At 39.1% G+C, this 27,220-nt stretch overlaps 1 protein-coding gene across 1 annotated transcript in view; it reads left to right on the forward strand.

Moving 5' to 3' along the window:
- Window positions 1-27,220, forward strand: part of Cenpf (centromere protein F, 350/400kDa) — a 45,750-nt gene that overhangs the window by 8,148 nt on the left and 10,382 nt on the right. The window contains exons 5-12 of the mRNA XM_013015363.1: window positions 168-453; window positions 1,624-1,826; window positions 5,431-5,556; window positions 6,731-6,859; window positions 10,366-10,488; window positions 17,675-17,810; window positions 19,179-22,564; window positions 24,114-26,948. Coding sequence (XP_012870817.1) covers window positions 168-453; window positions 1,624-1,826; window positions 5,431-5,556; window positions 6,731-6,859; window positions 10,366-10,488; window positions 17,675-17,810; window positions 19,179-22,564; window positions 24,114-26,948 — 7,224 coding nt within the window. The remainder of the gene's footprint in view (window positions 1-167; window positions 454-1,623; window positions 1,827-5,430; window positions 5,557-6,730; window positions 6,860-10,365; window positions 10,489-17,674; window positions 17,811-19,178; window positions 22,565-24,113; window positions 26,949-27,220) is intronic.

Here is a 27,220-nt window from a genome sequence, read left to right on the forward strand (position 1 = left end):
CCGGATTTTTTCTTTTTGCTTATGTGGTGCTGAGGAATCAAACCCAGGGCCTCAGGCATGCAAGGCAAGCGCTCTACCACTGAGCCACCTTCCCAGCCCGCTTTTTAAAAATAAATAATCATGTTCACTGAGATGTCCATTGGTTTAAAGAGTCTTTATTTTTACAGAAGGTAAGCCAGGCCACTCCGCAGACCACCATGAATTACCGAGATATTGCTCGCCATCAGGCTTCCTCTTCCGTGTTCTCATGGCAGCAGGAGACCACACCTAGTCGGCTTTCTTCTGCTTCTCTAAAAACTCCAAAGAGGAGAGATGTGTCTGTGTCTCGCTTTTTTGGGGAAGAAGAGGTGACTCCGAGTACATCAACTCTGAATGTAGGAAAAAGAGATGCTAATAGCAGTTTTGGTGATAATTCTACTTTCCTTCTGGATCAACTCAAAGCCCAAAATCAAGGTAAACTTCTTTGTGCTACGTAAAATTTACATTTTCCTATGAGAGTTTTAGAGGAGCATCCTGACATTTTTAGACATGGGTTATACTTAGGTGTTTAGATACATTGTATGGTCGTCTTCCCAGATGCTTAGGATATGAAATAATTGCATTTTTGGTAATGACAAAACAACATCACAATTTTGGAAGGTACTTTTTGTTTGTGTTGAAAACCTGGTCCCCTGAGCCTTTTAAAGTGCACTGGACAGCTTTGATTTATTTTTCCAGAAGTAGAGCGAGTTAGATTGGTTATAGCCTGCACTCTTCACACCTCTCCTCTGGCTCCCCTTGTGGCCCATGAACCAAGCTTGTGGTCTAACCAGCTTTGGCCAGAGGTGTGGCATGCGTGTGTGCGTGCATGTGTGTGTGTGTGCGTGTGTATTTATATCTCTGCGCCTGCGTGTGTGGGTGCGTGTGCGGAACAGCTTTGCCCTGCACTGCCAGGCTGTCCATATGGGAGCAAACCTGTAACCTTGGTTGCTGGGCCACGCTGCAGCTGGCAGCCAAGTGTACCAGGTGGTGTTTTGGAATCTACTCTGTAGATGATGATAATTTCCAGTGCTGTGATATATTGAAAGTCATCGTCAGTGTTTGCTAGGGAGAACTGTCCCTCTGCCAATACCATTGGAATCAATATTGTGTGTATGTAGGAAAAAAAAAATGGTTGTTAATTTTGGCAGTGTAGGAGCCTCCCACTGTCTTGATCTTCACTGGGGGTAGCTACCAGAGAATAGAGGAGGGTGGGCTTTTTGCTGCTCAGCACTAATTTACATTGATACAGGCACAAATCAAATACTAGCTTGCCAGAGGATAAAAACAAGCAGTACTTTTAACAAAGGGCCTGATGTACTTTTTGCAGTATCTGTAAGAAGCTGGTTATAATTTTAGAAAAGCTTTCCTTTCCTATATTTTTCTGCTATTTTATCATGCATTTGAGTACAAATGGCAGTAGATAGTATTCCATAATAGTTGTTTATGGGTTCAATGTAAATTGTATTCTTCTCATCAAAGATTATAGAGCACATGATTCAAAGATTGCAAAGCAAAAGGATAAATTCTGAACATATATATATATATATATATATATATATATATATATATATGAATCAGACTGATTTTTGTGTGTGGTTTAAGATTTGAAAAGCAAGATTAATGAATTGGAGCTACATCTGCAAGGACAAGAGAAGGAAATGAAAGGTCAAGTGAATAAATTTCAAGAGTTGCAACTTCAGCTGGAAAAAGCAAAAATGGAATTAATTGAAAAAGACAAAGTTTTGAACAAAAATAAGGATGAACTAGTGAGAACTACTGCACAGTATGACCAGGCAGCAAACAAGGTAATGGACTTTTCATAAATGAGAAAGGTTTATTCATATAGTTCTTTAGAAAGAGTTGTTTTATGGTTTTTTTTTTTTAAATCACCTTACTTAATTATATTGGAGAGTGGGGAGAGGGAAAGGATAGATTTGTTACATTTCCACACATTTATAATATATTTCAATTTTTCCCTCTTTATCCTTCTTCCTTCCCTCCCTTCTGGAAAGAGTACTTTATACTTAAGTTCATAAAATGAATATTAGTAAATGATCTTTGTTAGTATATACTTGGCAGTGTTGATGCTACTAAACTAGTAAGTTGCTCCAGAGTTGAGTGGATCTGGGATTGATTCTGGTCGTGTGTTTCCCATTTGTACTTTCAGGGGTGACAGTATATAGCACATGGAACAGACTTAGATTAATGGAGCTTTAAAAAGAAAGAAGTTAATGAGTCTACTCTTGGGATGTAGTCAGTATACATCTGCCTTAGAATCTTCTTTAGACTCAATTAAGGCCAAGCTTCTTTATTTAACCAGTTATTTAAAGAACTTCCTGTTCCATTCTTTTAGGATAGCTTTGTTGGCCACAGGTTCTTTTAATTCACCATCACTTGGAGGTTTTTTTTTTTTTTTAAGTTTTCTCTTCATTCCTGAGGATATTTCTGCTGTGTATAGGATTCTGGGCTGACAGTTGTGTTTTTTTTCCTGTGGTGTAGTGTTTATCATCTGGTCCTGAGCTTCCTTCTGCTACCTTCTCTCTCCTCTTATGTTTGTTCCAATTTTGTTCATAGTTTTCCATGTTCTTGTTGGAGGAACAGGTAAAATTATGTCCACAGTCAGATTCACTTTTCCATGTCCTATAGTACCTTACATAGGAAACCTGATACACTGATGAGATGTGTGAAGAAGTGGCCGTGGATGTGTGGGCCTGGAACCTCCTTGGCAGCACGTACTTACTCTCCATGCAGCCTGGGTGGGTTGTGTAGTGTTTTGGTCTTTTCAATTAGAAGGACTTGGCTTTGAGCCCTGGCTCTACCACATGCCAATTCTGTTGCTCTTAGAGCTGTTTAATTAACTTGTGTGCCTCAGTTGCCCAACTGATAAATTTGTGTTAATAATAATGCCTTTGTGTCCAAGGTTGTTGTAAAGCTTGAGATGAGATTTAAAAAGGCTTTAGTTTTGTGCCTAGTACATGGTGTATGTATAATGATACTATTTGTTATCACAATCTACTCTTGAGTTCTTATGTAAGGTAATTTTCAGTTTAATTTTCTACATAGCCAGGACTTCCTGTAAGAATTACTTTAACACTTTATTTTGTACTTTGCTGTTTCGGTGAGACAAGAACACCAATTCCTTGCTGTATCTAGTGATGAGGTCTCTTGTCAGATCTTCAATCACAGTTTTTTTTGTTTTTTTTTAGGGTGGTGTTGAGACCACAACTCTAGTATGCTATCACTTAAGGTTCCTTCCAGGTTCATTTGTGCAGTGCTTTGTGATTTTTTTTCCTCCCATCAGCCATAAACCTACCTAATTGCAAATTGAGTTCACCTATCTCCATTTTGTTCTTAACTCTGTCAGTTATTTTGATAACACCAAATTATGCTATGTGTATTCTGTTTCTTGACCTGTTATCATTAGAACTGCTTATTAAATAATATGGTGCTGGAGCTGGGAAGGTGGCTCAGTGGTAGAGCGCTTGCCTTGCATGCCTGAGGCCCTGGTTTCGATTCCTCAGCACCATATAAGCAAAGAAAAAAAAGCCGGAAGTTGCACTGTTGCTCAAGTGGTAGAGCGCTATCCTTGAGCTGAAGAGCTGAGGGACAGCGCCCAGGCCCAGAGTTCAGGCCCCATGACTGGACCCCCCCCCAAAAAAAAAATTAAATAAATAATATGGTGCTAATGTCTTATGGTGTTCCTACAGTATGAGTCTTTTCTAAGTATTTAGAGCAATGTTTGGGGTAAGGCTGCAGTTCACATGGAGAAACATTGTTCTGTCTGCAGACCTGGAGTTTGGCACCTACATTTCACAGAAAAACACTCAAGACTCACAGTCATATAGTACATATTTGTACTGAGTTAGCTCTGGATCCTTTATTTGCAGAACATTCCTGGCATCTGTTGGTGCATTGTTGATCTCAGAATATCAGTTAGAAAAATCTGAATAAGTACTTTCTAAAGATCATTTTAAATCTATCCTGTCCTGTAGGAAATGATTGTTAATTTTAGTAGATTGTTTTGCACTGTGAAGAAATGCCAGTTGAGGGCGCCAAGGGTTCATTCATTTACTTTGGTGAATGTTTGATTTTCCCTGAGATTTTTCTCAACCAGCAAAACATTGGTCCATCATTTATATTGGTCCATCATTTAGGTAGTGGTTTTTGTTGTTTAGTACTTTTATCACTAGTGCCTAGAATAGTTCATGATATATGGTAGGCTCTTAATAACTATTTGTTGAATTCATATTGTTATTACAAGTAATCTTTGTAATAGTCTTCCTTGGATATTTACAAACTCAAGAGCAATAAAGGTATAAATGCCTTAATATTCAAAGCAGTGGATTAATTTGAACCACTAGTTCAAGTTTTTATCCTTTTAATTTTGTATTTTTATAGTTCTGGTATTTCTAAAATCATTGGTCATTATTGACTAGCTTGTTACTGTTCATGTTTGGTTAGTTAATAATGGATATCTGACTGGTTTTCCAATAGCTCCTTATGTAGTGCTTTTCTTTTCTTGAGTTCTTTTTGTCAGTTTTTGTCAGTTGTAGGGCTTGAGCTGTGGGCCTGGGTGCTGTCCCTGAGCTCTTCAGCTTAAGGCTAGTGTTGTACCACTTGAGCCACAGCACCACTTCTGGCTTTTTCTGTGTATGTGGTACTGAGGAATCAAACCCAGGGTTTCATGCATGCTAGGCAAGCACTCTACAGGCCACTTTCCCAGACCTTCTTCTGAATTCTTAAATTTCTTTTAAAAAATATTCCCAGCTTTCTATTTCATTAGTTGAGCATTTGTTTTTAATTATCTTTAAGTAGTTGTATTTGATACCTTTAAACTAGGTGATGAAGAATCTCTTAGAATTATTTTAGCAGCTACAATTGCTCAGGGCTTCTTTCTTTTGGGGTAGGGAATTTTCTCCTACCAATATGAAGTTTCCTTATTACTCTTTGGGTTTCTAGAATTGTTTTAGAAGGTTAGATTAAGCATTTGAGCCCAAGGGGTAGTTTCATTTTCCTATAGAAATTAATTATTCTTGAACCTATTATTGGAAGGTAAGGGACATCTTCTGATTGTTTTATGTCCCCTAAGTTACTCACTCATCACTACTGCCTTAACTGCCTTATAATCTGTCCTGGCTATACAGCAGTGTTGAATCAGTCATTAGACTTTGTGTATCTTTTTTCAGAACACACATTATGAAGTGCCTATTTAAATGGACTAATCCTTACCATCCTTGGTAATATTTCCTGAATGTGAATGTTCTATGTATTAAAATAATGATAGTGGTTTTAGTCTCTGGTTAGCAGATTTAAACTTAAGATAAGTTGGGACTAAGATTTTTTTGATACATAAAATGTTTGCAGCTTTCCTAACTGTATTTTATGTGGAATATATTTATATATTGCTAGTGTACTGTGTTGGAACAAAAGCTGAAGAAACTGACTGAGGATCTGAGTTGTCAGCGACAAAATGCAGAAAGTATGAGATGCTCTCTGGAACAGAAAATCAAGGAGAAAGAAAAGGAATTGCGAGAGGTAAGGCAGATGGGTTTGTCTGAAAAAGGCTATTGTGGACCTGGCATTTTGAAAAAGTTTGATCGTTTGGAAAAAAATCTTTTCTTTTGAATCAGTTTGGGATATTATTGGAAGAAGATGCTTAGTGAGCACAAGTCACTTTATGTTCTCTTTCACACACCTTCTGCATTGTTACCTTGCAGGTCTGATCAGAGAGGGGCCTTTTAGAGTTTCTCTTTTCATCCATGTTTCCTCTTGTGCCTTGATTTGATCCTGAGTAGGACCAGATCCTGTTTCATCTTTCAGACCCTTTCTCTGCAGTGAGGGAAACTGGCTAACGTTCTCCAGCTGTCCCTGTATCCCTAGAGTGAGTTAGTAGTGAACTACGAAGGTAATGGGTGTGGCAAGGAAAAAAGGTGTGAAGTCAGGGTAGAAGGCAGGCTGTTGGGCATTGTCAGGGTGGTCCTTCTAGATGTGGTAACCTGAGCTATTTTCAGATATCCAGTAACTGCAGCCAGGAATGTTATTGGTATCCTGGGGCAATCAAAAATTAACTGGTGGCATTTGCTTCCTATTCTTTTCAACTTAAAGACTATTGGAGGCCTGGGAAGGTGGGTCAGTGGTAGAGTGAGTGCTTGCCTTGCTTGCATGAGGCCCTAGGTTTGATTCCTCAGCACCATATAAACAAAAAAAGCTGGAAATGGTGCTGTGGCTCAAGTGGTAGAGCGCTAGCCTTGAGCTGAAGAGCTGAGGGACAGTGCCTAGGTCTAAAGTTCAAGCCCCACGACGGGGGGGGAGGGGGGGGTGGAAGCGCTGGGAAGACTATTGGAGTTGTTTCTGATTATTTTAACACTATTTTTGGGTGTTTGATTTCTCAGGAACATTGTGGTCATTGTAGCTCAATTCTTTGACCCTCAACTCCTCAGATTAAAGATGATAAATTTAAGATTGGAGATGAGGTGAAAATAGGCTGAGTTTTCCACATGGCCAGTTGGCTGACTCCTTTGCCTTCCCTTCTGGGACATGGATTTGATTACCAGGAGTAATGCTCTGGTTGATTGTGTTTGTCAGTCAGTGCATGGCCAGCTTGGCTCCCTATTGTCTCTTGCTCTTTCCATGTTGCCCTGCTACTTGTGTCTGGTTTTAGGTTCTGCCTGTTAACCATTCTTTGATACGTGTGACCTTTGCTTTTCAGGAGCTGTCCCATCAGCAACGATCTTTCCAAATGTTGGACCAAGAGTGCACTCAGATGAAAGCCAGATTAACCCAGGAGTTGCAGCAAGCCAAGAACACACTCAACGTTCTTCAGGCAGAACTGGATAAAGTAGGGTGCTAACTTAACTTCCTCCCAGTCCTCCCTTTATCAGTGCATTAAATTGGACATATTAACGGGATGCCATGCCCAATACATGTATACATTGTATGGTATTTAAATCAGCTTAAGCGTGATTATCACCTTAATCATTTAACATTTCTTTATAGTGAACACTTTTCAAATTTAGCACATTGTTATTTGTAGTCATCATTCTTGTTCACTAGCTCATCAGCTTTTGTTCCTTGCTGGCTCTAAGTTAGGATGTACTGGTTGTTCTTTCTTTATCTTTATTCTCCTAGGCTCTGCTACTATCATTCTGCTCTCAGTGTCTGTATGCCTCTTTTTAGGTTACACACATGAATCAAAATGCATCTAGATAAAATGTGTTATATACTCACTTCCATATCAAAATGGAGAGCAAACAAAACTTTCTGGTTCAGTTTTCTTGTTCAGAGAACAGGGTGTGGGGTGAATTAGGGTTTCACATCTCATTGTCTGGGTATCTCTTGATATTTTGTTGGTTCTGGGTCATGCAACTGGGTGGAAACTTCGCCAAGTAATTTATGCCCCTAAATAGTTAAAGGTCTGATGATTATAATGCATTTGCTTATGAAGACTCCAAAAGTGATCTCACTCAGGTTTGTTGGCTTTGCATGTCAGTTTTCATCATGACAGTTCTTGTTCTGTGACTCCCGCTTGGAGTCTTGTGAGCAGCACACTTATACTGTCCTGAGAACTGTGCTGGCCCCTGATCTCCATACAGCAAAGTTTTCAGCCAGTACCCAGAGGGAGCCTTTTATCATGCACATCAGGAGGTGTCACTTCTCAGATCAAAGTCAGGTCTTGCTGAGGTTGGCCTGACCTTGGGTGGCTTCCTGCTGCTTCATGCATAGTGTTCATCTCTCTCCTCCTGCGCTCTGTTCTGGCTGCACCAAGCACATGCCCACTCCAGATTGCTTGCTGCGTCCACTTCCAGAGGCTCTTCCCGCAGTGGATTTGAGGCTGTGTTCCTTCATGTCCTGGAGCTTTCTGCTCAAGGTCACCTTATCCTCCCCTGCCCTCCCCCATGGCATGTGTCTCCAACCTCAAGTGCTTTGTCTTCTCTTTAGCTTACTTTGTCTCCATAGTACAAAAATGCCTGATATCTTAATGTTAATATTTTATCATTGGATCATATATGTATGTATACATATATATTGACATATGTATGTATACATATATGATCCTATATACATGCATATATGTATATGTATATATAGGATCATATATATATATATATATGTATATGTATGTGTCTTATACCAAAGGATCTCACTGTGATATGTTCATATATGTATATAATGTCCTCTGACCAAATGCATCCCCTCTATTACTCTTAATCATCATTCTCTTTACAATTTTAATGAGTTTCATGTTTCTTTTTTCATAACATTCATACAAAGTACTTTGATCACCTTTAATTACCTGCTGTCATCTTCTCTTTTTGTCCTTCGACTGCTTATCTCTTCCCCCACCTCTGCCCCCTCTGCCTTTTACATTCATGTTCTGCTAGTTTTTAATTATTTAGGCCTGGATTTCACCCATGAGAAAAAAATGTAGTATTTGTCTTTTTGGCTAATTGCACTTGATGACCTCCAGTTCTACCTGTTTTCCATAATTTCATTCTTGTTCATGGATGTCTAATATTCCATTGTGTATTTGTGCAACAGGTTTCCTTTATCTATTTATTGGTTGATGTGCACTGAGGCTGATGTCCGAGCTTGGCTATGTGAGCAGTGCTGATATAAACATTCCAGTGGAGTGCCACTGGAATCTTTTTGTTTACTGCTTCATCCTCAGCATGTCAGTACTGAACACCTATAGCTTTAAAGTGGCAGCAGTCATTTACTCTGTTTTTTGGCTGTTGAATAAAGTAGTCTGTTTCAGAGTTTACCTTGATAGTACAGATACTCACTTGTTGCTTCCATTTACTTTCTTAGTGTTTTCTAAAATGAAGAATTTTCCATTTCAGTAGATTTTATTATGAACAATACAGATTAGAACGTAGTTGTCATGGAGTGGGCTATGTTGTTTTCTCTGAAATGGAGAGTGAGCATCTATATCTGGTATACATGGTAAACTCTCTGAAGTGGTTAGGGCTATGTCTGTCATTCCATCTGTCCAAGTTTGGTCAAAAATATCCCCTTCTTGGGGAAAAAATATCAACAATCTTTCCTCCAAAGCCTTTAAAAGAATACATTCACACATGTAAGATTGGAGTTGATGCAGCTCAGTGGCAGAGTGCTTTCCTAGCGAGCACATGGTTCTGGGTTTGGTTCCCAGCAACACACAGCAGTATCATTGCAGTTTTTTGTTAATGTTTTAAATATAAGGAGTTTTTCTTTTGATATTCTCTGATTACTGAATACTTTGTCATTTTTGCAATCATTCTTTTGCTGATGTTCTTGCTTACTGTAACATGCATGGTTTGTTCTGTCACTGGGCAGGTGTATGTGTGTGTATGTGTGTATGCATGCATGCACATGCACTGGTATTTCTTTTTTTTTTTTGTTGGTTGTGGGGCTTGAACTCTGGGCCTTCAGCTCTTCAGCTCAAGGCTAGTGTTCTACCACTTGAGCAAAAGTGCCACTTTCGGTTTTCTGGTGATTTATTAGAGATAAGAGTTTCATGGACTTTCCTGCCTGGGCTAGCTTTGAACTTCGATCCTCAGATCTCAGCCTCCTGAGTAGCTAGGATTACAGGTGTGAGTCACCAGTGCCCAGCTCGCACTGGTATTTCTATGGGGTGGATTTCTGGTGTCAAATCAATGTCTTACAGGTCATCTGTATTCTAACATCTGGTAGACATTGCCAGGTTGCCTTGAACAAAAGCTGTTAACACTTTTCTACCAGCTAGAAGAGAGGATTTTTTCCTATCCTTGCTAACTAGAAGTACTCCTGAGTTTTCAAATTTCAACAAAGGAGTAAAATATGCCATTTTATCATTGTGTTCATTCATACTTCCTTGACTGCTAGTGATTTTTCTCAGTAGCCATTTGCATCATTTGTCTCAAATGTTGTGGTTCTATTTCTTGACCCCCCCACTTTTTTTTATTGTGTATGGCTATATGTTGCCTGTAATATACCATACACATAAAAACTCATTGTCATAACTCCCCCCTCAATACACTTTGATAGCTATTTCCACATTATGTACATTATGTTAGACACGGGCTATTGGTATTTCAATGCTGCAGGATATTCAATATTGAATATAGTGTTGCAGTACTATACCTGTACTGCAACATTCTGTGTCAGGGTTGTCAGGATGTGGGTTTCTTTGGGCATCCTGGAAGCAGTTCCCTGTTGGTCTCCTGTATGGGGAAGAGATCCTGAAGGATAGTGACTGTGCTCTCCCAGTCTTTTTTAAAAATCTCAGCTTGTTCATGATTACTGTCTAGTTGTTTTTTTAAAAAAATAGAAGATTATTTGTAAAGAATGTAAACATGAAATGTTGCTCTTAACTCCTCATTGTAGGTCACATCAGTCAAGCTACAGTTAGAAAAGAATTTGGAAGAGTTTAAGCAGAAGTTCAGCAGGACCGAACAGGCCCTCCAGGCGCGTCAGATCACAGAGGATGAGCTGAGGAAAAGCAGCGAGGTGAGGAAGGAGGAGAGCTGAGCAATTCTCAGCACACGCAGGACTGAGTTTTGCAATTGTGTATCATGACCACCATGTATTTTTCTTTCTTATTTTCCAGGAGTCAGTGTTATAGTATCTTCTGCTTATGGCTTCTGTTACAGAATATGTGTTCTATTTTTCTACTTTGTTTTATTATTTATGCAATTGATAATTATAGGAAAATATGCTGTATATAAAGACTATCTAATCAATTTTATTTTCCTGGCAGTTCTGGGGTTTGAACTCTGAGCTACCTGGCAATTTTTCTATGACTTTAACTATGCCCATAACCCTTCTTGCTTTAGTTGTCTTTCAAATATGGTATTATTATTCTTTTAGTGCTAACCCTGAGGCTTGAAACTCTGGGCACTGCCCATGAGTTTGTTTTTTTTTTTTTTTCTCAAGAATAGAACTTTACCACTTAAGCCACTGCTCTACTTCCAGTCTCACAAACTTTCCTGCCAAGGCTGGCTTCTAATTGTGATCCTCAGATCTCATCCTTCTGAGTAGCTAGAATTTTAGACATGAGCCAGTGGCATTGACTTGGACTTTTTCCCTGGGTTGGTCTGGATGATTATTCTTCTCTTTATACTGTCTGTAGAGTTGGGTATGTATCACCATGCTCGGCTTTTTAGTTGAGATGGGATCTTGCCAACCCTTTTTCCTGGCTGACCTTGAACCTAGATCCTCCTAGTCTCCACCTTCCAAGTAGTGGTATATATAACCACTTTTTAAAGATTATTTTAGACTACCTGAATTGTGAAAGTATAGAAGAAAGAAAGGAAGGTTTTTTCTGGATAGACGGAAAGAAAGAAAACTGTTGAAATGAATTCTAGACATCCTGTGAGCCAAGATTTAAATTCCTTTTGTAAGAATTGGCTTTTGAATTATGCAGTATGTGGAAGCCAGGCACTGGTGGTACATGCTTATAATGGTAGCTATTCAAGGGGCTAAGATCTGAGAATTGTGGTTCAAGGCCAGCCTTGGCAGGAAAGTCTATGAGACTCTTACGTCCAGTTAACCACTTGGAAAAGGAAATGGAGCTATGGCTCAAAGTGGTAGAACACTAGCCTTGAGCCAAAAAGCTCAGGGACAGTGCCTAGGCTCCAAGTTCATGTCTCATGATCAACCAAAAAAAAACCCAAAACCTTGTGGAAAATCATAGACTTAAAAATAATGATGGATGAAGAGTTTATAGAGTTAAAATTTTAAATTTGAAGAGCTTAGTGGTAGAATGTGTGCTTAGCATTGAGGTGCACTGGGCTCAATACTCAGCACTGAAAACAATGCCCATCCCCACTCTCCTCCCTGCCAGGTAACTAGAATGTGTTACTCTGACTTCAGAAGTATGTACTGTCCTTGAAGAGTCATGTTCACTCTCCACAATGGTGGATAAGAGTTTGGGAGGGGTGTCTGAGGAGTAACACATATTCCTACTGATATTTAATCCCTACAGACTTGGATTTGGCTTCTCTCTGAATTTGTTAGTGGCCTAAATTTTATTTTAAACAGCTTAATTAAGAACTACTTAGGAATAACTAATAGACCGAAGCAGCATGAATAGAGCCATAGTCAACATTGTAATTTTGGAAGAAGAATAACAAGATGAGTGGAAGACTCTTAACATTTTTCTACTTACTCTTTAAACATTCTGCTATCACTTTTTAGACTGTTCAAAAAGAAAGAGAAAAAATAAATCCTATAATAAATCATTCCTTACCTAGATGATAAAAGTTAGCTGAATTTATTACTATCACTTTAAACCATGTATTACACTTGTAAAAATTACAAGTCATAGCTGTCATAGCAAAGAGATAGTTACTGGAGCAGCTGGCCAGCTGCAAAGGGGCACTGCCGTGGGAGGTGGAGGTCGACTTCTGTAAACCATGTGGAAGAACCTTCACATCCGGTGATGGTTTCATCCATAAATGTTTTCCATTGGAAATGTGTGTTGCAGCAAAAACAAATGTTTGCCTTTTGGCCAGTGGGGACCAACCAACAGATGCTTCTGCTAACATTTTCACAGGCAGACTGGCATGGAACTCTTCCCTCTGTGAGCATCCCTTTTAGCCAGGAACTCTCCTGCGACTCCACTGGCTGCCTGGTGGAAACATTTTGTAAAGCAATCATCTGGTTAGGAGAGTCCAAACACCTTTACAGTGGCTGGTGGGGCAGACTCATCATAGCGGGTTGGACTTTGTTGTGCAGGTGTTTTTGAAGACATGTTCATTCCCACACAGTCTGACTTGGTTACTGTATGGCTGTCTTCAGTCTATCCTGAGTTCCAAATGTATCATGTTTCATTTAGATTTCATTGGTCTCTGTGTCTCACGAGGGCAGTTGTGTAGAAAGTGGCTAGCACATGGCCTGAGATTTGCCCTGATGTTTGTTCATGTTTATGTCTTATTTGATAATAAGAGTGAAAATGTAAGCCAGTTACCAGTGGCTCATGTCTTAATCCTAGCTACTCAGGAGGCTGAGATCTGAGGATCATGATTCAAAGTCGGCCTTGGCAGGAAGGTCTCCAAGTACAGAAAAAAACTAGAAGTGGAACTGTGGCTCAGGTGGTAGAGTGTTAGCCTTGGACAGAAGGACCTCAGGGACAGCACCGAAGCCCAGAGTTCAAGCCTCGGGATTTGCAAAAAAAGAAAGAAAGAAAGAAAAAAAGTGAAAATGTTTAGCTGGCTCTTCTTGAACTTTGAATTGGGGTTGGGACCAGAGAAGTGTATCTTAGATACAACGATGCTGACTTTACAGGGAGGTAAATCTGAATTTTGTATTATTTTTCTGCCACCTATATCCTATGTGACTTTGAGACCATGACTTAAACCTTTCTGCATCTGCATAGAGACAAATAATACTCCTTCTTTGAAGGAAGGAGTATATTTATAAGTCACTAGGCCTGGAGTCTAGCATGTACATGCTCAGTAAATTATTGAAGTCCACATGCTTGCTGTTTTTTTTTTTTTGTTGTTGTTGTTTGTCATCACAACTTTAAGGCCTCTTGATAACTTTTGTTGTTAGCTATCACTTGCAGATATACAAGATCATGACCAGAACACAGTGCATTTGAGATTTTTCCTGTTTAAAATTTTGCCTGTTAAACCACCAATCTGGATGTCTTTCTGTGTCTAATTGTGAGTAAGTAAAAGCAAGTTTAGCACGCTTATAGGTTTTGGATGCTGAAATAATATGACATTTGTACTGAAATTTTCCTTGACCGTGTTTAGTAAACTAACATGCTGCTCACAATGAGAAATTATCAGTGTTGAAATGTGATTTAATGGCCCAATCAGGGATAAAGTAACATTTCGTATCAATGTGTATGGAGAGTTTAGATAAGCTGCTCACCCACCTCTGTAGTGCCAGCTTCCATTGAACTGGGGTTTGGCAATAAAATGCCACCATTTGACAGGCAGGATGAGGGAACACTTGCTTAGGGACCTTTCCAAGCATAGGGATCTGTATTACACCAGGTTCTCCAAGGAGCTCAGTCTGGCAGGCAAGAATGATGAAGTGGAAGGGGGAAAAACACATCTTTTGCTTCCATTCTATAGTCACGTATGTAGCCTTCACCCGAGCAGGGGACATATTAAGCTATGCTTACGGATGGGATCACAAAATACTATGTACTAGCTGGAATTTGTTTTGTCTGGCCCTAGGAAATGATGCTTCCCCTGCTGCTCTTAAACCGAAGTTGATCTGGGTGGAATTGCTTGCTAAGCTCTAGTGCCTGCTGTGGTTTTAAGGATTTTTGTTGTGTTTTTCCAGGGTAGTGCCCAATTTTGCAAATCATGTGAGGTTGCGAGAGATGCCTAGGAGAATATATCCTTGTATGCTTAACTCATTGTTGCTTGATGAGCTACCCAATCAAGTCTTAAGTGGCTAGAGCCTCATGGAAAACTAATTGCTGATGGATGGCAGCCTGTACATCCATTTTCAGATGTTCATTTTCTAAATTCTGGCCTTTAAAAATTCTTGGGTTGGTTGTAGCTGTAGTATTATAAGCCTGCTGGGTCTCAGGATTGGCTGAACATTTCTTCATTAGAAATGAATATTTATGGAGCTATTGCCAGAAAAGAGAAGGGCTAATCTTTCCATTGAGCTTACTATTCATTTAAATGTCTCCAGTTACGGAGAGAGATTGAGACCAACAGACACATAAACATATATTATATTCCTGCTTTCTTAATGCCCCTGTCCACCCTTTAACCTTCCATCATGTTGGGATGTGACCATGCTTGCATGCACTGTTTTCTGGCCTTGTTTGGCCAACCTGCAGATGTAGGTGGAGTTTCATGAGTTTTATAGGCTAAAAATATTTTAAAAGTTATGAAACAAAAATGCAAAGTCAACATTGGTGGTTACATTTCTAGTTTCTCACTCATCAATGGCTATGATCTTGCAGTTGCTAAATGAGGGGAAGAAACACTAATCCTAATATTTTATTACCTTTGTCAAAGTGCTTTAAGGTATGCTATCTTTCTCATCTATAACCTTATTAAATGGGTGATTATTTCGAGCCTGATTTCATGATGCTGACTAAATCAGGGACATTGCTTCACCTTCACAGTCTTTCTTTGCACATTTGACTACTTCTCATTCTTCCAATCTATTGGAGCTGCCCTTGAATTCTGATTGATACCTTGACTTGATATAGCATCACTTACCTAGTAGAAGGGCAGGATCAGAACACGGGAGACAGGAGTATTATACTGACAACAGGTCCTGTCTCATTTTAATGATGAAGTGAATGTATATACATGAACAGAGCAGCTGCTAGCAAGTTTTCAAGTACTTTCTACTAGCCAGATTCCCCCTCTTCTTGAATTTGGCTTTGCTACATCGATACCCATCTGCTGGTAGTAACCAGACTGATAATTGAAGGCAGCCTTCCAACACAGCTTTGCCAGGGCCATCTGTTTTCTAACAGTGCAGCAGGGTTTTGGAGGATGGGTCTTAATTGTTTCTCTAAGATTCAAAAAATGTCCTTCTACTTCTCAGAAGGGTATTTTTGGTGTTTTTTGAAACACAGAAAAAAAATAGCTTTCTGAATCTCTTTTCTTCTCAAGGGTATAAGATCCCTGGTTTTGTCAGTTTGTATGTGACAGAGGATGGTGCATCATTTAGGTTGAGGTACTTAGCAATTATTAAAATTACTACATGTTTACAGCATAGTATATAAATAAAGTATATTGTTTGAGTCTCAGGTGTTTAGGAAGCAATAATATTTCTATTTGACACGTTAAGTATTGGTTGGTCCTAAGATTAGGGGTCTTCCAAAATATGAGAATGGAACTGCATATATGTTTATTTCTATTAGTATTTATTGTGTATCAGTGCACTGATACTTATAAAAAATGCAAAGCCAGACACAGGTGGCTTATTTTCCTAGGTACTCGAGAGGCTGAGATCTGAGGACTGAAGTTTGAAGCCACCATATGCAAACAAATCCAGGAGACATTTATCTTCAATTACCAGTGTGACTTAAGTACTTTGTTCATATTAGCATGTATTCCCTTGCTGGAGGAAGATGTCTTATTTGGATTTTCATTTTTCATAATACTGAATCTAATGTCGAATCTTGTAGGTTTTCTTGATGAAAGCATTTATTGAAGGTAATTTTACCCATAAAGACATTCCTCTGACAGTGAACTTTAAGATCACTTGGAAGTGATGTCAGTGAATATTGTTTTTTTTATGTTTAGTCTTTTTTTAAAATAAGTTTTTATTGTGAAAATACCGTACAGAGGGGTTATAATTACATGAGCAAGGTAATAAGTACATTTCTTATCAAGCATTGTTGCCTCCTCTTTTGTTTTTCCCCTACCATCCCTGCTCTCCCATCTCCACGACTACCCCCACCCCCACCAAAGTTGTAAAGTTTGTTTTTTGATATACCATCTTGTATATCTCATTGTTGCAATGGGTCCACCTGTATCTCTATTTAAACAATTTGTTCCCCCCCCTCCCCAAATTATACCAACATCAAATACAGTGAAAACAGGGGTTATACCGTGGGAGAGAGACATACAAAGCAACAAAACAATCACCTTATAAATATGTTAGAAACAATAGCAAGAAAGAAAAAAAACCACTTTATCTTGGGGTTCATTTCACCTAACACCATCTTATCTGACCCTTTCTGCTTGTCTCAGATATATACTAGTTATTGCAAATAAGGGAGACCGTGGGACCTATGTTTCTTTGGGCCTGGCTTACTTCACTTAATATAATTTTTTCCCAAGTCTTTCCATTTCCTAACAAATGGGGCAATGTCATTCTTTCTGATGGAGGCATAGAATTCCATTGTGTATATATACCACATTTTCTTGATCCATTCATCTACTGAGGGGCATCTTGGTTACAGTAAATAATGCTGCAATAAACATAGTTGTGTTGATAGCTTTAATGTAATCTTGTTTGTGATCATTAGGGTAAATGCCCAAAAGTGGGATTGCTGGGTCATAGGGGAGCTCTATGTGGAGTCTTTTGAGGAACCTCCATACTACTTTCCAAAGTGGCTGAACAAGTTTACACTCCCACCAACAATGCAGTAGGGTTCCCTTCTGGCCCCATCCCCTCCAGCATCTGTTGTTATTAGATTTCTTGATTATAGCCATTTTAACTGGGGTGAGGTGGTATCTCAATGTTGTTTTGATTTGCATTTTTTTTATGGCTAGAGAGGTTGAGCATTTCTTCATGCATCTATTGGCCATCCTTCTTTCCTCTTCAGAAAACTTTCTCTTTAAGTCTTAAGCCCTCTTATTTATTGGGCAGTTGTTTCTTTGAGGATTTGTTGTTGGGGAAATATTCTGGTTTTTTAAACATATCAACTCTTTGCAAAGATATCTTTGATAAGACTTTGGAGCTTTTGTCTTTGAGGGTCTTATAAATAGGCTTTTCCTATGAGACTGATTCTTTAATAGACATACATACAACCAGCAGTTCAAAGAAATGTTTCTTGAAGGAAAAAAAGATTGCTTTGTTTTGATTCTACACAGGCCAATATTTGATTCAAGTAAGAACGCCTAACTTCACTGGGCACTTAAAGGGAAAATGTGATTCTTCTCTGACAGAAACTCTGCTGAGGGCTCCTATTAACTCAGGTATTGAACTCTTTGAACATTTGTTTTGATTATAACCAGCAAAATATGTATTCTAGGAAATGAAGAAGGAAAATGGTCTCCTTAGGAGTCAGTCTGAGCAGAGGGCCAGAGAAGTCTGCCACCTGGAGGAAGAACTCAGGAAAGTCAAGCTGTGTTTAAACCAGAGCCAGAACTTTGCAGAGGAAATGAAAGGTGAGTGAACTTAGGGTGTGAAAGTTAGTTCTCTAGAGTGTGAGGGCAGATGGATGGCTTAGGACATTGGAGAAACCTCTTTCAATTTTTTTTTTCACATGTTTACCCAAAGAGATGCCTATAGTTGCTGTGGAGAAAGTTTTTTCTCTCCCACTGTTGAGTTTCTCCAATGATGATTGAACTTCTAAAAATTGGAACAAATTGAATTCCAAATGAATGTCTCTTACTACTTTGAAACAGAAGGGTAACTATTTCCCACACAAAGCTATATCAAGAGTGCTGAGTCTCACCCCAGACTGCTGTTCTTTGGGTTTCAGTGCTGTTCATAACATCCATACAGTTCTCACTCATTGCTGTTTCCACTAAAATGGAAAAACCTGATTAAAGACATGTTTTCCAAGACCATTGCATTTTGATGACTGACTTTACTGAATGACTTTAATTTCCTGATTTTAAAGTAAAAAAAAAATGTACCAGTAAATTCAACATTTGTTTTAAAATTGTTTATGTCATATGTGCTTTATATATACATACTTATATATATATATATATATATATATATATATATATATATATATATAAATCTGGATGTGCATATACATATATATGTATGTATTTTTATAAATATAAATTTATATATGTATGTAATATATACATACACATAAACTTTTTCTCCCCATTATGTTAGTGTTTGCACATCTAGGATTTCTTTCTAACTTTGAAACATATGACCCATGAATATATGTCCTACTTCTTTATGACCAATTTCCTTATTTTTATTTATTGAGATAGGATCTTCCTATGTTGCCCAGGATGGTCTACGTGATCCTCTTGCTTAGCCTCCTAAGCAGATGAGACAGAATCTCCCCAAACTGGGATTATAGGCATATGCCACCAAATCTAACTAATGTCACTTTTTTTTTTTTTATTTTGGTGCCAGTCCTGAACTTGACCTTGGCCTGGGGTACTATCTTTGAGCTTCTTTTCCTCAAGGCTAGTGCTCTACCACTTGAGCTGCAGTTACACTTCTGGCTTTTTCTGAGTAGTTTATTGGAAATGAGATTCTCATGGATTTTCCTTCCCTGGGCTGGCTTCAAACTACGATCATCAGATCTCAGCCTCTTGAGTAGCTAGGAATACAGGGGTGAGCCACCAGTGCCTGGCATCATGTCAGTTTATTAGTTTGCTCTTAATTTTTTCCCTTTATTTTTGTAGTGCTAGGAAGGAAACATAGGGCCTTATGCCTACAAGGCAACTACTGTGCCATTGAGCTACACTGAAAGCTCTAGTATTTAGAATTCTTATAGAACAGATATTTATAAAAAATGACTATATATATACATATGTATACCTTTTTAATTTTTATAGCTAAGAATGCCTCTCAAGAAATCATGTTGAGAGATCTTCAAGAAAAAATAAATCAGCAAGAAAACTCCTTTATGTTAGAGAAACTGAAGGTTGCCGTGGCCGATCTAGAAAAGCAGCGAGATTGTTCACAAGATCTTTTGAAGAAAAGGGAGCATCACATTGAACAACTGAATGATAAGTTAAGCAAGATAGAGAACGAGTTCAAAGCTATACTAAGCACTTTGGAGTTAAAAGGGAAAGAATATGAAGAGTTGAAAGAAGAGAAAACTCAATATTCTCATTGGAAAAGTGAAAGTGAAAAACTTATCAGTCAGATGGAATCTGAAAAAGAAAATTTACAGAGTAAAGTTAATCACCTGGAAACCTGCCTCAAGACACAACAAATAAAAAGCCATGAATACAATGAGAGAGTTAAAACACTAGAAATGGAAAGAGACAACCTAAGTGTGGAGATCAGAAACCTTCACAATATTCTGGATAGCAAGACGGCAGAGGTAGAGACTCAGAAACAAGCATACATAGATCTGCAGCAGAAAGCTGAGTTCTCAGATCAGAAACACCAGAAGGAAATAGAAAATATGTGTCTGAAAATTTGTCAGCTTACTGAACAAATTGAAGGTCTAGAACAGAAGCTTCAGTTCCTGTCAAGTGAAATAGTGACCAAGGACCAACATTACTTGGACTTGCGTGCTGAATATGAGAGCCTCACGGGTCTGCTCACATCCAGAGATTCCTCTGTAGAGACAAATGAGGACCTGCAGAGAAGGTGCTTGGCACTGGGGCAGCAGCCTCTGATGAATAACTCCTTTGTAAATCAAATGGGAGAACAAAGAAGCACGTTTTCAGAAAGGAGTGAATGCCACATTGCTTTAGACCAGAGTCCCAAAAATTCAGCTGCCTTACAAAATAGAGTTGATTCTCTTGAGTTTTCTTTAGAGTCTCAAAAACAGATGAACTCAGATCTGCAAAAGCAGTGTGAAGAGTTGGTTCAAATCAAAGGAGAAATAGAAGAAAATCTCACTAAAGCAGAACACATGCACGAGAGCTTTGTGGCTGAAACAAGTCAGCGTATTACTAAGTTGCAGGAAGATGCTTCCGTTCATCAGAATGCTGTCACTGAAACTTTAGTTGCCTTTGAGAACAAGGAAAAAGAATTGCAACTGCTGAAAGAAAAATTAGAAGCTGAGCAAGCAGAGACTCGGGAATTAAAGAAAAGCAACCATTTACTTGAAGACTCTTTGAAAGAGCTACAACTTTTATCTGAAACCCTGAACTCAGAGAAAAAGGAAATGAGTTCCATCATTTCGCTAAGTAAAAAAGAAATCGAAGAGCTGGCCCGAGAGAATGGTACTCTTAAAGAAATGAATGAAGCCTTAAGTCAAGATAGAATGAACTTACTCCAAAAGAGTGAGGATTTCTCAAACTGTATAAAGGAACGAGAGAAAAGCATTTCAGAATTATCTAATCAGTATGAGCAAGAAAGACTTCTTTTACTACAGAGATGGGAAGAAATGGGTCATACCTTAGAGGATCTTAATGAAAAATACCAAGCAGCAAAGGAGAAGAACTCTACATTGGAATGCTTGCTAAATGAATCCACAAGTATTTGTGAAAATAGAAAAAATGAATTGGAACAGCTGAAGGAAACATTTGCAAAAGAACACCAAGAATTTGTCACAAAATTAGCTTTCTCTGAGGAAAGAAATGAGAAACTAATATTAGAGTTGGGGACTGTTCAGCAAGCTCTGAAATTGGAGATTACAGACATCAAAAATAGCTCCAAGAATGAGGCTGATAGCTTAAAGCAAGAAATCATCACATTAAAGACAGAACAAAATAAGATGCAACAGGAAGTTAGTGACTTATTACAAGAGAATGAACGACTAATGCAGTTAACAGCTAGTAAACGTGAACATCAGCTTTTAGAATTAGAACCAATTAGGGACTCTGTAGAAGACGCACAGAATGAGATGGATAAAAGCAGTCCCCAGTATCAGATGGATTTGGATGTTAAAGACATCTCTCCAGACAGTTATGATGCCCAGTTGGTTGACTTAGAAGCTTTGCTTAGAAATATGGAATTAAAGCTCAAGGAAAGCAAGAAGGAGAAAGAAAGCCTACAGCAGGAATTACAGTCAATTAGAAGAGAACTAGGAACTAGAGACTTGGAAGGCAGTCAGTTGCAGGACACAAGTGTCCTTAAAGATGGTGAAGTAGTAGATGCAGAAATAAAATACTTTTCAGTGCTTCAAGACTTGTCAACAAGTCAAAGTGACAATGCTAACCTACAGTGTTCTCTACAGGCAGCAATGAATAAGCTGAGTGAGCTAGAAAGAATGTGTGAGATTCTGCAAGTTGAAAAGATAGAACTTGCATCTGAGCTGAACGATTCAAGATCAGAGTGTATCACAGCGACTAGTAAGATGGCAAAAGAGGTAGAGAAACTAGTAAATGAAGTGAAGGTATTAAATGATGAAAATGGCCACCTTCAAAGTGAGTTAGTGGAAGAAGGGTCAGGTGGTGAGTTTAGCAGTCAGCATGATGGGCAGACATGTGAGTTCTTGACCCCTCCAGAAGATAGTAATTTGTCTGAGCAGTTGACCTTGTCACACAAAGAAGTTCAAGAGCACTTTGCTGAATTACAGGAGAAGTTCTCATGTTTACAAAGTGAACACAAGATCTTACAAGATCAGCACTGTCAGATAAGCTCCAAGATGTTAGAGCTACAGTCCTATGTTGATACATTGAAGGCTGAAAACTCAGCTTTGTCACTGAATCTGAAAAATTTGCAGAGTGACGTGGTACAGCCGGGACCAGAGGAGGGGCATATTCCATCTCTGTCATTCTCTACCCCGAGGCTGGCAAACTCTGGAGAATCTTCTTTTTACAAAGATGCTTTAGATCAGACGGGAGACATTTCTCTTCTGTGTAATTTAGAAGAGAATGTTTGTGCAGACCAGTCTACCGTAGATGAAGTGTCATGTACTAGTCTAAGGGAGGAGAGTCTGACGGAGAAGGAAATTCCCTCTGCCCCCACGAAGAGTGTTGAAGAACTCGAGGCGCTCTGTCAGCTATACTTGCAGTCTCTCAAGAACCTGGAACAGAAAATGGAAAGTCAGGGCAGCATGAAAAATAAGGAGATTGAAGAGCTTGAACAGTTACTAAGTTCTGAAAGGAATGAGCTTGAATGCCTTAGGAAACAGTGTTTGTCAGAAAACGAGCAGTGGCAACAGAAGCTGACAAGTGTAACTCTGGAGATGGAGTCCAGGTTGGCAGCAGAAAAGAAACAGACAGAACACCTATCCCATGAACTTGAAGTAGCACGACTCCAGCTGCAAGGCCTGGACTTGAGCTCTCGGTCTTTCCTTGGTACCGATGTAGACGATGTACGTATCTAGATTTGTATGGCTTTTTTTCTTTTTCTTTTTTGTCGGTTGTGGGGTTTGAACTCTGGGCCTGGGTGCTGTCCCTGAGCTCTTCAGCTCAAGGCTAGTGTTCTACTACTTGAGCCACAGTGCCACTAATGGCCTTCCTGTTTATGTGGTGCTAAGGGATCAAACTCAGGGCCTCATGCATGTGAGACAAGCACTCTATCGCTGAGCCACCTTCCCAACCCCTTGCATGCCTTTTCTCTGTAGGACTACTAGGGTTTTAATAGATGTATGTCAGATTGAATTCAAAATTAGAATATTGTGAGGGGGCAGGGGAGTCAAGGAAATAAAAAGACAAACATTTCTTCAAGCAATCAGAATGAGTAGATGTTAAGAAATACATTTCTCTAATGATTGAAACACTTTCTGGAAAATTACTAAAGATGCATCTCAGGTCTGGAAAAAATAATCATGGAGTCAAATCTTTAGAATTTGTGTTTTCATTGTAAGTTAATAAGACTTACTTAAACAATGATGTAAACGGTGATAAAGCATTTTTAACCTCTTGCATGTTTCAGACCATTTTTAAATAGTATAAATCTGTGATTTGGTGTCAGTCATTTAAAAAAAATTACCTAGTACATACTTTTTTATTAACTTTATGACCTTGTCTTTTCTAGTTGACTGGTATAACTAATAATGTTCAATATTGACTCTTATTTTGTCTACCTCTCTAAGATTGAGGGGGTATGAATTATGACATAACAGTAAGCATGGTGAGAAGAACAGCTCCCCATTTTATAGATGAGAGGAAAGTAAGGCACCCTGATAGAACTTATCCAAGAATAGTCAAGTAAATACTGGGCCAGTATGAAGTAATTGGGCTTCAGATCTGGTCATGCATGAAATCTCACTGTCTTTTCCTATTTAAAAATATCATTAGTAAGCTGAGTGCTGTAATCCTAGCTACTCAGGAAGCTGAGATCTGAGGATCATGGTTCAAAGCCTGCCTGGGTAGAAAAGTACCCATGAGACTTATCTCCAATTAACCACTCAAAAACCAAAAGTGGTGTTGTGGCTCCAAGTGTTAGAGCCTTGAGCAAAAGAGTTCAGAGACAGTGCCTAGGCTCTGAATTCAAGCCCCATGACTGACTCCCTATACCGCCAAAAAGTCATAAATATTAAAGATGAAAGCTGAACATTTTATATGGAATTTGTTAGCCTCTTATTTGGAGATAATAAATTTTGTATTCAGAACTATCTAGAATATTTGTAGCAAGTAAATACAAAGATGAAATTTCAGTGTTAAGACCTAGTTGATAAAATAACTCAGGTTATGACCTTGCTTGGTGCTTTGCATATAGGTGGGACTTAGAGAATGTTTATGTTAAGTATTTGATCAGAGAGAGAAGGCTAGAGGACGCGGTAGAAAATAAATCATTTAGACAGCTGTGCATTGCAGAGGCCAGGTGCCATTTTCTATAAAGTAATAAGGGTATTGATTCTCTTTTGATTGTTCCTGAAACACAAAATAATGTATTCTTGTTATATACTATGGTTATAGGCTATTCGGGGCCAACACGGTAACTGTGACATAATAGAATCAGAAGGAAGTACTTCAGAAACTACAGAAACAATACCAAAAGAGGACACTGATCAGATTTGTGATAAAGATCAACAATCCTTTAGTCTAGAGACTGGACAAATCATTGAGACTGATGTAGTCCACCTTACTGGAGAGTGTTCTGGTGAGCAGTCCTCAAAGATGACTTACGGGACTGTAGCGGAAGACAAAACTCAGTGCCATTCAGAATGCAGTTCTGAGTTTTCATTTTCTGCTCCAAATGCTTTGGTACCCATGGATTTTCTGGAGAATCAGGTATTCATTGAGAATCTCCAACTACAGGTCAAAGAAACATCAAATGAGAATTTGAGATTACTTCATACAATAGAGGACCGGGACAAAAAAGTTGAAAGTTTGCTGAGTGAAATAAAAGAATTAGACTCCAAACTTGATTTACAAGAAGGACAACTAAAGTCCAAGATTGAAACATGCATACAACTGGAAAAATTAGTGGAAGAACTCACGAAACAAAAATCTAGTTTAGATGAAAAAGTGGAATCCTTCCCCTATGATAACCAGGCACTCTGCCAGAGACTAGAAAGTTCAGAAGTTCTTGGTTCTAATGTAGAAATGGGCTCAGATGAATTGTCTTATGAAAATATGAAAGACATTGCAGCCAAGGAAAATGGTAGTTGGAGGGATAGATTTGTTGATTTGGAGGATGAGCTGAACAAGATCAAGTCTGAGAAAGCTACTGTTGAACATCATGCAATCTGTGTGGAAGCTGACTTAGACAGAGTTCAAGCAGAGAAGCTGTGTTTAGAAAAAGATAATGAAAATAAGCAGAAAGTTATCACTAGTCTTGAAGAAGAACTGTCTGCCATCACAAGTGAGAGAAACCGGCTTCATGAAGCATTAGATAGCACATCCAAAGAACATGAAGCACTGGATCAGGTATCTGAAAAGATGAAGGAGAAAATACAAGAGCTGGAGTCTCTTCAAGCTGAGAGTCTCCATCACATTCAGGTGATGGAGGCCGAGGTCAAGAACAAGACAGAACTCCTTCAGACTCTGTCCTCTGAGGTAAGCAAACTGTCAGAAGACAAAGCTCATCTCCAGGAGCAGCTGCAGAGTGGGCAGAAGGCCTCAGAAACATTGTCATTGGCAGCTTGTGAGCTGGAGAGCCAAATCAGACAACTGAATCAAGAGAAGGAATCACTCACCAGGGAATCAGAAAGCCTGAAGGCAAGACTGAGTGAGTCAGAATGTGAAAAGCTAACCACCTCCAAGGCCTTAGAGGTGGCACTGATGGAGAAAGGAGAGTTTGCAGTGAGATTGGGCTCAACCCAGGAGGAGATTCATCAGCTCAGAAGAGGCATTGAGAAACTGAGGGTCCGCATTGAAGATGATGAAAAGAAGCACCTCCAGGTGACAGAGGAGCTGAAAGCCAGTCATCGAGAAAATGATTCACTGAAGGACAAAGTGGAGAACCTGGAGAAGGAATTGCAGATGTCAGAAGAAAACCAAGAGCTGGTGATTCTTGATGCTGAGAATGCCAAAGCAGAGATGGAGACTCTAAAAGCACAAATAGAAGCAATGACTGAAAGCCTAAGAGTTTTTGAAGTAGACCTTGTCAAAGTTAAGTCAGAGAAAGACAATCTTACAAAGCAGCTGCAAGAGAAGCACAATCAAGTGGCAGAACTAGATGGATTGCTTGCTTCATTTAAAGGTCTTTTGGAAGAAAAGGAGCAGGCAAGAATACAGATGAAAGAAGAATCTAAAGCTGAAGTGGAGATGCTTCAAACACAATTGAAAGAGTTCGCCGAGGAAGTAGCAGCCTTGTGTGATGACCAAGAAATGGGGAAGAACATGGAGCAAAGTTTAGACCTGCAAGGGGAGGAAATGCCTCAGCTGAGAAGTAGCATTGAAAAGCTGAAAGCGCGCATAGAAGCTGATAAAAATAAACAAGACCACGTCTTAGAACAACTTAAGGGAAATCAGCATCATGTAGATCTGCTTCAAGATAGAGTTGGGAACCTTGAAAGAGAACTGGAGTTAGCCGCAAAAAAACAAGAGCATGCGATTATTGAGGCTGAGAATTCCAAAGCAGAGGTAGAGACTCTGAAAGCAGAAATACAACAGAGGGCCCAAACCCTGCAAGCTTTGGAATTAGAGATTCTTAATGCGAAATCTGAGAAAGAAAAGCTCACCAAAGAATTAGAGAAAGAGCAAGAGCGAGTATCTGAATTAGAAACACTGAGTTCTTCCTTTGAAAACCTTTTGCAGGACAAAGAGCAAGAAAAAGTTCAGATGAAAGAAAATGCTGAGAGACTTCAAATGCAATTGGTAGAGCTCAATGAGAAAATGGTAGCTTTGTGCAATGATCAAGCCACATATAAGGCTAAAGAACAGAATCTGAGTGCTCAACTCGATTCTCTTGAACTTGAGAAGACACAGTTGCTACGGGACCTTGATGAAGCCAAAAATAAGTGTATGACTTTGCAGTCTTCTGTGAATGGCCTCATTCAAGAGGTAGAAGATGGCAAACAGAAACTAGAGAAGGAGGAGGAAGAGGTCAGGAGGCTAAAAGACCAATTTTGTGCCCAGGAGCAGCTGATCTCTAAACTATCCCAGGTGGAGGAAGAGCAAAGACTTTGGCAGAAGCAGAAGCTAGACCTGGGAAGTCTGACCATGGCACTGGAGCAGAAGGTCCAAGGGCTCCAATCCAAAAATGACACTTTGCAGGACTCCTTCAGTTCACTGCAGAATTCCTACAAGGATCTAGAGAATGAACTCGAATCGATGAAAATGGACAAAATAGCCTTGGTTGAACAAGTAAGTGTCTTTCTGTGTTTGCATTTACATATGTCAGATGTGGAGGACATCGCTTTATGAATTGTAATTCTTCCCAGACAGTGTCTGCTGCTCTCTGGAAAGGTGCTCTGCCACTTGAACCGCAAACCCAGTCCTTTTTTTTTACTTTATTTTTCAGGTGAGATCTTGGAGCCAGGTGCCTGTAATTCTTATCTTCTCAGGAGGCTTAAATCTGAGGATTGCAGTTTGAAGCCAGCCTAGGTAGAAAAGTCTTTGAGGCTCTCATCTCCAAT

The sequence above is a fragment of the Dipodomys ordii genome, unplaced genomic scaffold, assembly GCF_000151885.1.
Source record: "Dipodomys ordii isolate 6190 unplaced genomic scaffold, Dord_2.0 Scaffold26, whole genome shotgun sequence".
Classification (NCBI taxonomy): Eukaryota; Metazoa; Chordata; class Mammalia; order Rodentia; family Heteromyidae; genus Dipodomys; species Dipodomys ordii.